Source organism: Solanum dulcamara, chromosome 8 (genome assembly GCF_947179165.1).
Source record: "Solanum dulcamara chromosome 8, daSolDulc1.2, whole genome shotgun sequence".
NCBI classification, from domain to species: Eukaryota; Viridiplantae; Streptophyta; class Magnoliopsida; order Solanales; family Solanaceae; genus Solanum; species Solanum dulcamara.
This window is the reverse complement of record NC_077244.1, coordinates 11,237,705-11,252,638: the sequence shown is the minus strand read 5'-3', so window position 1 is coordinate 11,252,638 and position 14,934 is coordinate 11,237,705. Positions and strand designations below refer to the sequence as shown.

Genomic DNA, 14,934 nt, shown 5'->3' with positions numbered 1-14,934 from the left:
AATATCGAAAATTGGTTGGTCTTCCTTCAAGGTGATGAAAAATCTGCGCAAAGTAGGCTGGACAATGACTGGAGAGGTGCTAGTTAACAAAGATTGGCTGGAAAATCGCTGAATAAATCAAACATGGCTGGGAAACAAGTCTGAGGTGGCCGGGTTAGGGTTCCATTGATCGGAATCTGCAGAAGAATAGCAAGGGCGACTCAAAAAGGCTGGACAATTCCCACGGAAGAGATCTGCTCCAAAAGATAGCTGAAAATGGTCTCAAACGCCTGGAGCGTGAGTCAGACGAACCAGAGCCGTAGGATCAGCCGGCGCGTGATGGCAAGTCTGCGAAGTGGTTTTCTAGAGTTTCCTTGTTGGAGCTTCCTCAACTTCGTGGTGGTATCAGTTTTGGCATAACACCCACCGGAGAAAAAAGTGATGCAATCAGCGAGAAATAAATCAGCGGAAAGAAGGCAAAGTGACTGTCTTAGATTAACTGATTACTGCACAACAAGGATATCTTACTAAGACCCTTTTCATGTGAGAAAGAAGAGAATTTGAGAGATAACACAGCTACATTATTCCCTCAAACTATTTGGGGTTTAAATAGCTAAGTGTAGAAAGGAAAAAGAATCAAAACACATAATTACACGAGTATATCTAGCTATACTATATTTACAAGATCCTAGAATATTCTAGAATATCTATGAGATTCTAACAGATAGTACTAAAAGCTTAGTTTACATAAGCACTAAAAGTAGCGTTATATCAACATTTTAAGGTGACCCAAGGTACACTGTTTGTTGACCAACTAATGCTGAAATCACTCAATTGATCTTATACCAAAACAACAAAATCATCGATTGGTAAATTACTGTGACAGGCAACGAGACCAGAAAATCCTGAAGCTCAAACAACTCTTCACTAGGAGTTGGAAATCAGACACCTTGCTGTTCTTCGTTATAATCATGAAACTGAAATTGTGTGTCCAAACAGAAGGATTTGTTTGATGAAACGAATTACTCTGAAGAAAATGGAAGAAAAACGTATTTTCCAGAATCCTTCTGAACCAATCATAAATTTAGTAACGAAGTCGTGATTGAGTTTATAAAAGAGAGATCAAAGAACGGTAGGCAAGGTAGTATCAAAATTTCGAACTCTTTCTGCTTTTTACACAGTATGTATTGTCAACTGGCACATGCAGGACCGTTGAACTTCTTATTGAGACCTAGCAGTTGCTCTTAAATTCCACATCTCTTTTCTTTCTAATCATTTTCTTTGATTTTACCCTTATAAACTTCAACTCATTGATTAGAAACAGCTTTTTGTGTTCTTTTTCCTCTGACAGAACAAAGATATATTCAAGGCAAGGCTTTATTTGATAAGCTATATTACAGCTTTCTAACGAATAAATTTAAAGGATTTAAACCAATAAATATTTCACGCAGTTAAGTATTACGCCAGTGGAACTTACCTTGAAGTCATCAATTAAAGCAAAGTCTGGGAAGAAGGGTAAGATGTCCTCGATCTTTAATAGACCATCAGTTTCCTTGAGAAAAGCAATTGCCTTTCGTATATTCTCCCTTTTCGTTCCTTTTTCCTGCTCAATGACATGCTTAGCTATCATAAGCCAAAGCTTCTTCCTCAAGTCCTCATCATCTTCCAACTTGTCTGCTTCAGCCATCGCAAGCTCTGGATCAACCTATTGAAACGAGGGAAGTAGTGAATGGTGTATTCTCTTTAAGAAACTTATGGAAACATATTTGAATGTGGAAAGTGCAAACACCCAACAGAATCTATAGGTGAAGCACAAATTACAAGAACATGCCAAAAATCATTACAATATCCAAAACAGTTCTATACGAAACTGATTCCATAGGCCTGACAAAATAATCACAAATAATCTTGTCCATCAAAAAAAAAAGAATAGGAAGCAAAAAACGTCAGTCGCAAATTAACTCCACCATATAACGTTAATTAAGATTATAGGGAAAGAAAAAACAACGAGCTTTTGTTCTTAATTTGAATGATTCCCGATCTAATTAGACGTTAAAACTTTATTAGTGCCATAATTATTTTTTAGCAACAGAAATTAGTATGAAATTAAATTGAGCATATAATATTAGTTTTAAGAATCAAATTTGGCACATACTCCAGTCACAAAAGTAATTACAACATGTAATCATAGTACCAATATTAAAACAAAAATTAAAAGAAAGAGAAAGCAAGAGTGTGCAAGACAGAGAAGCCTTGAAACAGACAATTGCCAAGTCTACTAGTGTTCCATCAATAAAGAAACACAAGGAGCAAAATGTCCTGTGTAAACAAACCACTTAAGAAGTTGAACCATGCAAACATACGTCCTTATGGGGTGAACAAAGTTTAATCAACTTAGTCCTAGTCCTATTAAGCTAGAAGTCACGAGAGAGAGCAGATATGGTGGTAGACGAAATGGCCCATCTTCATTTGAGAAGAGAGGTAAACACAATGTTTAGATGTGATCTAAGCAATCAAAGTGTGGACATTTGATGACTATATGATTAGTTGGGTTGAGAGTAGCTGAAGTCAATTGCCATTTTTAATTCCTTAGTCTTTTCTTATTTATTTTTTTGATAACCATTGTGTCCGAGTTAGCTTGCATGCATTTTGACTAATTCCACGGAATACCTATCACCTCCCACCAGAATCAGATACCAAGTAACTCTATCCACCAATGGTAGAACAAATAGGAAGAAATCACCTAATGTTTTGTCTCTGCTGGGATTTGAACCTGAGACCTCATGGTGCTTAACGCACTTCATTAACCACTAGGCCACACCCTTGGGTGTTTAATTCCTTAACTTTTAGTCCATTTTGTTTCTCTGTCTTTCACTTAAGTCCCAAAACGACAATACTGCTATTAAGTGACACGAGTTACTTTTATTATGGAGTTTGGTAGGGAGTTACCCGTGTAGGACAGCTGTCCAGATGAGTATAAATAGAATGCAGTGTACAAGAGAATCATCTGAGATGAAATATTCCCTTTTATCTTTTTAATTCCTTATTTATCAAATAGTAGCAGCTGCTACACTACACCAATGACCTTGATTTTTAAATAAGGAAGAAGTATTTCAGATAAGTTTTGTTGGATTTTACACGTTCTTTTTTCTCTTTATTTAGTGTAAGCAACAAGAACAGCTTGTGCTTGACAACTGGCTCTTAGTCTTGTTTTCCTACACGTGACAAGCAACAATCAATAGACCAACCTCATGAGTTGCACTTTTGATTTCAGCTTATTCGAAAGGACGATAAATGATGCATGAGAATTGTTAACATGACAAGTCAGCTACTTGATAGTTAATGTAGTCATAAAATGCAGAATATAAGCAGTAAGATTAAGCGAACCATCAGGCTTCCAGGAAACACACAGAGGGCAATCAGTATTATTACAGAACCTGTAGTGCTAGGGCAACTGCTTCTTCGTGCATAGACATCATGCTGTATATATGAACACAAGCCCGCATTCTCTTTTCCTTGAGGCAAAGGCGTAGCGCATATTTGGGATCATAAAAGAATTCAGGACCACCTGGTTGCCCTTTACCAAACTTGCATTCTAGGAAACGCAGGAGAGCACTCTCATCTTCCTACTTTGAAAAAGAAGAGGAGAGAGAGAGATTAGGCGCAACTAAGCATATTTATACTTGACAAGCATGCAAATAACATCTAGCAAGTTGTTGAGTTCACAAAGACATTCCAAGATCTCCCCGCAGCTATGATAAATGACTTAAAGTCACCTTTACATGACAACAACAACAACAACATACAAAGTGAAATCCCACTAAGTGGGATCGAGGGTAGAGTGTACGCAGATTTTACCACTACCTTATGGAGGTAGAGAGGTTGTCGAAAGACCCTTGACACAAGTGCATCAAACCCAAGTAAAGGAAGAAGAAAACAATGAAGAAAGCATAGCCATTAATAAGAAAAAGCAGTGTAAAGTCTACAAGAAAGAATCAATAATAACAATAGCAAAATAGTGTGATAATCAAAACACAATAAACAACATATGGCAAGAACTACAAGGGTACGACTAGTCCTACGACAGGCACTAACAAGCCTAAACCTTCCCAAGGCAAGACAACACTCAACCCCTACTAACTTCTACCCTAATACGCGACTTTCACTCCTTCATATCTAGAGTCATGTCCTTGGTAACCTGAAGTTGCACCATGTCCTGTTTAATCACCTCTCCCTAATACTTTTTTGGCCTACCTCTACCCCTCCGCATACCCCCTACAACCAACCTCTCGCACCTCCTCACTAAGGCGTTACCACACCTCCTCTGCACACGCCGTCAGTCTCGCTTTCCTCATCTTGTCCGCCATAGAGGTCACTCTCACCTTCTCTCGGATAACCTCATTCCTAATCTTAAATCTTGTCGCTCCTAGTGTGCCTACATATCCATCTCAACATCCTCATGCAACTTCTGAACATGAGAGTTCTTCACTAGCCAGCACTCCACCCCACACAACAAGATGATCTAACCACCACTATATAGAACTTACCTTTAAGTTAAGGTGGTACCTTCTTATCAAACAAGACTGTAGAGGCCCGCCTCCATTTCATCAATGCCTCCCCAATACGATGTGTGACATCATCGTCAATGTCCTCACTACCCTGGATTATGGACCCAAGATACTAAAAACTCTCTTGGGAATAGTCAGTGTGGCAAGCCTAACTTCCACATCCACTTCATCCAACGCAACACTAAATTTGCACTCCAAATATTCCACAAAGCAAAACAGACCTTGTGCCCCTTCTGTAGAAGTCCTGATTCTAACTAGCAATTGCTCAGCGTCAATTCTACCTTGGACAACTTCTTTTGGCTAATTAATTTGCTTCGGGGACTAACATAATCCAACACTCCTCTGATGAAGAAACAATAATTTATAAAATAATTACACAAGGTAGTTTTTTTTATGATGGTGGTGTCCAGGACACCTTGCATGCACCTCAATTACTACACCGGGTACCTTGCTACCTCTAACAAGCACAGCTGCCCAGGTAACTCTTCTCACCAAGGCTTGGGAAGATGAGAAAAAATCACCAAGTACTTTTGCCTCGGCTAGGATTTGAACTTGAGACCTCATGGTTCTCCTCCCCCTTCATTGACCACTAGGCGATAGCCTTGGGTGCGTTGAAAAAAAAAGGGCACATCAATAAGTACTGATTTCTCCCAATTCTAGCAAGTATAATTTATAAAATGTGTTGAACAGAAAAATAAGCAGTATCACAGTGTAAAGTAGGCATATACACAAAGCAGTCCTGATTTATCCCAGTTCGTGCAAGTAACATTTGTATATCTTGTTATGGAAAAATGTAAGCTACCTTCTATGAATTTGAATAAACTATACAACAGTAACAAAATAAAATCACAATTTATCAAGATTAATAGCTTTCAATAGGGAAATTAACATAATGCTTAAATATTGTCGTGGCTTCTGCACATTTACAACGGAAAAAGTGCAAGAAACAGATGTGTGAGATTATTTTCTGTAAATGAGTAAAATGAGATGCAGACTGAGTACTCGAAGATATCATGGATGGGTAGCTATTCACAGATTTAAAAAATCTCAACGAAAATAGAAAGATGGAGAAATCCCGCATAGCACATATGAGACCAGATGTGCATTCCAAAAGCTAAATAACTTGAACCTTTTTGGCATATAAGGAAAGTAACAGATTGTGAACGCCAGGATCCTCATTCTGTAAACGATGAACACAATACTCCAGGTACTTGATTACTTCATGAGTTTCATTCCTGCAGGTGGGCATATGGTAGAAATGATCTCATAAGAAATGGTAGAAATTATATTAACCAAAAAATACAAAGACTATCCAGATAAAGGATATCCTGAATGCAGAAAACATTGGAACAGAGAGCTTTCAACGTGGAAGAAACTCATGCGGCACATCAGAACATACTACTATTCCACGTATATTGCTAGAGAACACAAAAGTCTTCAATTTCTGTAGAATCCTAGATGATTAGATGAGATTTGTGCATCGAATTTTTGTCTAGTACAAAGTATTAAGTACTTATCAAAAAAACTAAAAGATATATGGAAATCAACATGAATTTATGATTTTGCAACAAGTCAAGGAGAAGTTGCAGAAGAAACAAGAAACAATAATGGATCAAAGCTTTTCAATTTACAAAAGATCAGTTAAATGGAAACCAAACTGACAGATCTTCTCCGAAATAGGTAAAGAACCACAATATCTAGATCAGCTTAAAGTTCTGGAAGTTGAAAGCTCAAGCCACTTGATCTACAGAAACACTATAACACAGTACACTTTGAAAGACTTAACCGTATGTAATCCTAACAAAAACCAAGAAAAAGACATTTGCTTCACAAAATAAACCTAGGATGCAAGGCCTATTGGTGTTTACAGCCTATAAAGCTTCATTTTCAAGGGGGTTCCAGCTTTCCTAGTGTTAGAATAGGAATAGGAACAAGAATAATATATTCTATTTACTTATATAGAATCCTACTTGAAAAAGGATTGTAATGTAGTGTCCTAGTTGGAAAAGAAGTCTAATCAGTGTCTATAAATAAGGTCTCGGTGAAATAATGTAGATACAAAATTCAATAATATTCTTCTCCAATATTTCTCACACCTACGAAAGATACCATAGTGTCCACTATAAAAACTTGGAAAAGCAGGTACTAAACATTGCCTTACCTTCTCAAGTCCACCTTTAAATTCAGAAGCAGGGGACTAAAGCAATCCACAACATTTTTGTGACTTTGTGCTACTAAGGTTTCGAGAGAAAATTTGTGTAAATTGCAAATGAGATAGTAAAATTACAACCAAAAAGTACTCCCAGATAATAAAGAGGGTACCATCAGCCATTCTACAATCACTATTGGAATGTTCAATATTAGCATTTGAATTTTAAGTTCGACATTGTCCCACATTGAATAAATATCATGTGTATCTTGTTTGACACCTACAAATTAGTGTCTTGCATGATTAAGCCATCAATATGTCTCTCCTCTTCTCTTATTCTGACATGGTACAAAGCATTTACAAAGTTTGTAGAGGTTTAAATAGCTTTCACTAGCCCATATAGGTAGCCTTTATGCTTGTCAGATCAATTTTTCTTTCTTTTCATAATTTACTATTATTTCTTCCTTCTCGTGGACGTGGCCACATCTTATCCAGCCTAAAAGTTCATTTATTTCATTTTACAATTCTTCCCTGTTTCTCGTGACCTTTTCAGCCACGTGTTGCCTATTTATGGTGATTGTCCAGCAACACTGTGCTTCTATTCCAAATGCTGCTCCTACAGTACAGCGCCTCTTTTCTGGTGGTTAATCCAGTGCCAACACTTCTCTCCAGTCATTATTCTGGCAACTTTTAGTATGAGATCCCAACGATCAGACATTTACTATGACTTTCCAGCAGGTCTTTTTACAACAATATTTGGGGTGTGTTTAAGCACTTGTAACTACTAAATTGTAATTACACTTTATAATAATTACACAACTTAGTAAATTCAAAAACTTATTTGTTTGCAGGAACATAGTTACATTGTAATTACCATCATGTTTGTTGGTACAGTGGTAATTGCATAGTTAAATACACTCCCCCCCCCCCCACACACACACATACATACACTCTTTACGTCAAAAGATCGGACTATAAGGGTCAAACTACCCAATTTTGTGTGAATTTGGACATAGAATCTTCAATTTTTTATGACAAAATTTGCATATTTAGAAACTAAATACAGCACTCTAAGAGAACAATATGTTCTTTTCTTCTGTTTTCTTGATCATCTCGTTACTTACAACAATGTCCATTTATAGGCCTAAGAAACAAATTATAGTGGAAACAAATTATACTGGTGACAAATTATAGTGGTGGGTCCATTGATATAGTGGTGGGTCCCATAGACATATAATATTATTTTACAACACTCTTCCTTAGATGTTCATGTAAAAGAAAGGTTCTAGTGAAAGAATGTGTATATATTTATTCCTAATACACATTGTTTGCTACCTCATTAAAAATCTTACAAGGAAAAAACTGTAGAACAAAAATCTTGGTTAAGAAAAAAAAAAGTGCAGCACGAATTTACTCCCCTTGATGAAAACATCACTTAGGAGTCTTTTGGTGCGCTGGAGAAGGCAAAATAATTCTAGGACAAATTTTTAGTACCACTCAATAGTTTGTTTGGTTACAAAATGTGGGATAACTTATCACAGGACTAATAATTATGACTGAAATAAGTTATCTCTACTTGTGGGTGGAATACTAATCTCGGGATAACTTATCCGGGACAAAAATATAAAATAACAAAAGTATCCTCTTACTCTCTTTTATACATCACTTTTATATACATGTACATTAAAATAATTTTTAATATCATTATTACATTCGCAATCTTCACTACTCGTTATTTTATGATTACATATTTTTCCATTAAAAAATTACACTATAAAAATATATTTTTTATTTATGAAGATATTTTACGTTGAATTTATTTGAATGATTCTTATGTTTATTTATATTTTGATTTCTTTTAAAATATTCACACCACTATTTAATTACATATTTTTAATTAAATAGTCTAGTAATCACTTTAAAATTGTATTTTATATATCAATTAACATGAAGATAACTTTAATATTGTACAATATATGAGTGATAAGTGCTTAAAGGGGTGACATCAACGATAAAATCTTTTTTACTTTAACAAACTTAAAATGAAAGATTTATTTTTAAGCTAAATAAGATATATGTTTTATATTTAAAAACACATGGCATAATTATGAGAATGCACACATAAAATTATTTAAGCTAAATAATATGAAAATTTTATTTTTAAGAATGAATAACTAAAGCTTGTAAAGAAAGTGTAAAAAACTAAATAAAATGGAGGGTATTTTTATTCTTAGAAATTATGCCATGTATATTATTTGAATATGACAAGCCAAACAACCAATAAAAAATAACCTCAGCATAACTAATCTCATCATAACTCATTCCATCATAACTAATCTCAACATAACTTGTGTTCAAACCAAACGACCTCTTAATATCTCAAAGACGATGCATTCCAATTTTGCATCTCAGTTTCTCAAAGGTTGAAGTTGGCAACGCCTGAGTAAATATATCTGCTAAATTATCACTTGAACGAACTTGTTGAACATTTGTTTCACCCTTCTTTTGAAGATCATGAGTAAAAATGAATTTTGATGAAATATATTTTGTTCTGTCTCCTTTAATATATCATCCCTTCAGTTAAGCTATACATGCGGCATTGTCTTCATATAATATTGTTGGAAGATTATGGATGCAGCCTTTTTGGCCAATGAGTTTTAGACTCTAGGGTGAGACAGAAGAGCCCTGGAATCCTGTGCAAGCTAGACATTAAAGAAGGCCTATGACCGTGTCAACTGGTCCTGTTTATTATAAATCCGAGAAGATATGGGGTATGGCACCAAATGGATTAGTTGGAAAAGATTTTGCATCTCTAATGTAGAATTCTCCCTCATTATTAATGGCAGCACTAAAGGATTTTTTTCAGTCACAAAGGGGGCTTAGACAGGGTGACCCCATGTCACCATTCCTATTTATCCTAGCCATGGAAGGTTTAAATCACATGCTCAGAATAGCCAAAGGAAATGGGTGGCGGTTTTGCACAGATGATACGGTTTTGTGGAGAAGGTTTATTGCAGATAAATATGGTATGCTAAGTCAGTGGGCCACTGAGGAGGTCATAGGCATCTTTGGATGCAGTGTTTGGAAGACCATCAGGAGGTTGTGGTTTCAGTTTTACATCAACATTTCATTCCAAGTGGGCAATGGAGTGAAAGTTGATTTCTGGAGTGAGTATTGGGTAGGGGAAGAAAATGTGAGAAGTCTCTTCCCCCAACTTTATATTCTGAGCTCACAAAGAAATGCCTCAGCCTCACGGGTGTGGAGCCCCCATGGTTGGAATTTGATCTTCAGAAGAGCACTAAATGATTGGGAAGTGACAGAGATTGCCAGGCTTCTTCAGGTGTTAAATAGTTTCTCAGGTATTGCCACTAATGCAGACAAGCTCACTACACAACAAAGGGTTCTGCACAGTGAAGTCATGCTACTGGGGGAAGAATAATAGCCTAGTCAACATAGAAGTACGGCCCTGGAAGCTAATTTGGAAGGTTAAAAGCCCATTAAAAGTATCTTGATTTACTTGATTGGTAGTAAGAAAAGCATGTCTTAACACATGAAGTGTTACAAGCAAGAGGTTTCCAGATTTATCAAGGTGTTTTATGTGCAATCAAGAAGCAGAGGTAAACAACTATCTATTTCTTCATCGCAAAGCAGCTACAAATATGTGGGACGTGTTCCTATGTATCCTAGGAGTCGGTTAGGTAATACCTAAGTCCACTATGGAAATACTCAATAGCTGGAAAGGTATTTGAAGAACAGGAACCAGTGGAAGACTGGTGGAGGTCCATCACAGCTTCTGTCTGGTGGACATTGTGGAAAGAGAGAAATACCAGATGTTTTGAAGGCAAAGGGATCAACATCCAGAAGATAAAAATCCAATGCGTTAGCTTACTTTATTTTTGATGTAAACAGGATATGGTGGGGGACACAGTAGATATAATTGACTTCATAGGTAACTTGTAAAGTCTTTTGTGTATTCCTCATTGAGGAAATTGCGCACACTGTGTGTGAGTTGTAAAATGATCCTCATCATCCTTTTGTTGATGAGTTTTTTGTGAATACAAAGGTACCTTTACTCAAAAAGTCTCCTAAAAGAAAAGATTACCGAAGGTGAAGCATCAGTAAACTAAGATAGGCTTGGATGACCATTGCTACATGACAACTCTTTAAGGACTAAAATAGGTCACACATGGAAAACAATCCAGTTCAACTACCCCCTACTATCCACAAAACTAAGATACAACTAAATGAAAAAGAATTGGCAATTAAAAGTGAAAGGTCGTGAAGAACATGTCAGTAAGAAGATCACAGAACTCAATGCAAGGTAGAGATGCACATTACTTTGCATGTGGTTCACTTGAATAACGCATCATTGCAGGAATGAGCTTTCTTGGGTTCAAACTCTTAGTGGTCATCCATGACTCAACAGCTTCATATGCATCAAGCATAATGAGATCTGGCGCAAACTTGTACTGCAATAGAACAAAAGAAACCAAGTAGGGCATGGTGCGATTACAGTAGATTCAATACACAATCCCTACTTAGGGCATGGTGCGATTACAGTAGATTCAAAACACAATCCCTACTTAGGGGGTGTTTGGATTGGCTTTTTTAAGTAGCTTATAAGTTAAAAGCTAAAAGTCATAAGTTGGGAACACCCAACTTTTGGCTTTTGGCTTTTTGTATTTTTTAAGCCTACAATATAGTGCTTAAAGCACTTTTTGCGTTTCCCAAACACTTCCAAAAAAAAAAAAAACTTAAAAGTTAAAAGCTACTTAAAATAAGCCAATCCAAACAATAGTTTTTACCCATACCTGAAGTTCTGTTGGAACGTTAGGCTTCTGAAGAACTTGTAACGCCTTCTTTGCTTCTCCTTGCTGTGTATTTGCATGAAAAAATAAAGACAAATTACTGTTCAACCAACAATCAACTAATGCACCAATTATTATGAGCACAAAATGCAGAACATATGCAAAAAGATCTAAATCATAACTATCCAAAAAACAGAAGCATGCAAGTTGACAGAAGTTCATGCATATGCCAAGTGCAATCTCAAAGAAAGAAATGTAAGAGGCTATATGGGGGTGAAGTGGGGTTAGACAGAGATCTCCAAAGATAATGCAAGGAAAGGGTAGTGGAATCAGTAAACAAAATACATGTTATATGCATCAAGCCACTCTCCAGAGGAATCCATTGAAGATGAGTGTAGACTTGGATGTCCAAGAAAAATGCAAACATCATTCCATTTCATCTGCATATTTAAGAGCATAAAGGGAAACCTAAGAGAACACCATGGCAGATTGCACCACTAACAGCACAACAAGGTTCACTCTCTGGAAGTAAAGACACTACTTGAAGAACAATAGCTCTGAAGCTCCAGCGCAAAAATGAGAACTACAACTCGCATATCTCAATGTTCTACATATCAGTATGCCATCATATCATCAAAAAAAAACATGCACAATATCCATGACTATTCTAAATCTGCACCAACTCTTATGCTTTTTGACCACCAACATCCACAACCTTATTTAGCATCCACTCAAGCATTCCATAATACAACAACATAACCAGTGTGATTCCACAAGCAGGGTCAGGGAAGGGTGGGATGTACGCAAACCTTACAAGAAAAATCTTTTACAAAACAGGTTTGAAGAAGCTGAGATGAAAACATCAAAGCAACAACAACAACAACAACAACAACAACCCAGTGAAATCCCACAACGTGGGGTCTGGGGAGGGTAAAGTGTACGCAGACCTTACTCCTACCAAGGTAGGACGGCTGTTTCCGAGAGACCCTCGGCTCAAAAAAGACATAAAAAGGGGGTCAGATAAGATTAAGAAATTCAAAGCGCTATAGGAAAATAAATAACGAAGGCATCACAGATAAAATAGAGTAATCACAAGTGCTGAAAGTAATAAATAGTAACAGAAATAGCAGAAATGAGAGCACAAGGAATTGTAATGTGCTAATGCGCCTACGAATAGGGAAGAATAACGAGACTATGTACTAGCCTTCTACCCTAATGTGGGTCCTCCACACCCTCCTATCTAAGGTCATGTCCTCGGTAAGCTGTAACTGAGCCATGTCCTGTCTAATCACCTCTCCCCAATACTTCTTCGGCCTACCCCTACCTCTTCTGTAACCATCCATGGCCAACCTCTCACACCTCCTCACTGGGTCATCTGTGTCTCTCCTCTTCACATGCCCAAACCATCTCAGTCGCATTTCCCGCATCTTGTCTTCCACCGAGGCCACTCCTACCTTGTCCCGAATAGCCTCATTTCTAATCCTGTCGCTCCTGGTGTGACCACACATCCATCTCAACATTCTCATCTCGGCAACTTTCATCTTTTGAATGTGAGAGATCTTAACTGGCCAACACTCTGCCCCATACAACATAGCCGGTCTAACCACCACTTTGTAGAACTTGCCCTTAAGTTGTGGTGGCACCTTCTTGTCGCATAGCACTCCGGAAGCGAGCCTCCATTTCATCCACCCTGCCCCAATACGATGTGTGAAATAATAAGGATACAAAACTGCCCATAAAAAGTAAAACAATTACCCTTGCCTACCCATTTATTTTTCTACCCATCAAACTAATTACCCTTCCTACCCTTTGTAGGTAATTGCCTCTTTTTCTCCATTTCTTTTTTATTTCTTTACTTCTTTTCTTTTTTTTTCCTCTTATTTCTCTTTTCCTTTTCTTTTTCTTGCTTATTCTTTATTTTTTTACTTTTTTCTCCTTTTCTATTCATTTTTTTCCAATCATATTTTTCTTTTTTTTAATCATAATCTGATTTCATACTCATTTTGAACTTTCCTTATTTTCATTGTTTTTCCTTTTTGTCATTTTCTTTATTTTATTTTTCTTTTCTATTTTCATTTGACTCTTTTTTTCTTTTTCTTTTTTTTCTCTGTAATATAATTTCATTCACTTTTTTTGCTCCCTGTCTTTATTGTTCTTCAATTTCTATATAATAAAAAATAAAAGAAGATCACTAATATAGTAAATATTCATTCATTTCTTTTTTTTTTAGTATAACTTTGTCTTACTTTTTCTCAAAACCAGTAACCACAATAACTTATATATTATACTTGTTTTCATTTTTATTCTCCTTTCTAATTTCTTTTATTTATTTATCTCAAATCTTTTTTTCCTTATTTCCTGTATTTTTCATAATCTAATTCAACACACCTTTTGGCTCCTTTATTTTTGTTCTTTTTTTTATCTATCTTGTTTCTCTAAATCAATAAAAGAGAACGCCCATGTGAGGTACGGAGCTCTATGATACCCACATGATATACTTCCTTTTTAGATTTGTATTAGAAAGGGAAGCCTCAAATGGTGGTGGGAGTACCCCACAAACTTAGAAGATGGTGGGAAGATATTAAACGAGATCATGGTAGGGAGATTCATAATATTGGGTTTTCTGACGTTCCTTATTTATGTCGCTCCTGATCGATATTTGGTCAAAGCATTGCTAAAATTTGGGATCCAGAAAGAGTGGTCTTCAAATTTAGAGATTTTGAGTTAACATCCACCATAGAGGAAATTGATGGGTTCACTGATTTGCATTACCATGGGAGGAGCATGATTGTACCTCACAGGCAATCCGGAAAGAAGTCCTTACATTTTCTTGGATTGAAAAACAATCTCAAATTGGCATGCTTGGACTATGAATGGATCTTTCTGGACTTTCCTTTATAGATTTGTATTAGAAAGGGAAGCCAGCGTGCTTTTCAAGAAGGCCAAAGATGGATGAACGGGGAGTACCTGAAGCTGGAGAGATGGTCAGAAGCTGTAGGTTGTGTAGACAAAAGGGCAAACAAAAAATATTATTGTGGTGAATATTTCCAACATCTCGGCGCACTTGTGGTGTGAGGACTTGTTTAGAAGGGTGGGGGCTATATGTGAAGGGTTTGTGGATGTCCTGTGAAGCATGAATGATATGTCCAGAGTGAGCTTTTGCGAAGAAAAGGAGACTATCCATAGTGGTGGAGGCTAGGGAATGTTGTTACAGGTTATGACTTACTCCAGAATTTGAGCCGGAAGTGTTTAATGCTAATGGGGAGGTGTAGGGAAAGAAGGAACAGAGTAGGAGAAGGGATGGGATGGGGTGAGAAAAGTCTAAGCTGAGAAAATTTGAAGGACTGCCTGGCTGGAGAGCCCCATTAATAAGATTGTCGTTTTTTGCAATCTAATGACATTCAAAAGGAATACATGAGAGAATTGTATT

At 36.7% G+C, this 14,934-nt stretch overlaps 1 protein-coding gene across 3 annotated transcripts in view; it reads right to left on the bottom strand.

Moving 5' to 3' along the window:
* LOC129898803 (vacuolar sorting protein 18) overlaps window positions 1-14,934 on the bottom strand; it is a 47,758-nt gene that overhangs the window by 10,277 nt on the left and 22,547 nt on the right. For all 3 annotated transcript variants that reach the window (XM_055973490.1, XM_055973489.1, XM_055973491.1), the window contains exons 17-21: window positions 11,508-11,570; window positions 11,035-11,165; window positions 5,677-5,782; window positions 3,417-3,605; window positions 1,457-1,684 (exon numbers count right to left, since the gene is read on the bottom strand). In XM_055973490.1, the coding sequence (XP_055829465.1) occupies window positions 1,457-1,684; window positions 3,417-3,605; window positions 5,677-5,782; window positions 11,035-11,165; window positions 11,508-11,570 (717 nt within the window). The remainder of the gene's footprint in view (window positions 1-1,456; window positions 1,685-3,416; window positions 3,606-5,676; window positions 5,783-11,034; window positions 11,166-11,507; window positions 11,571-14,934) is intronic.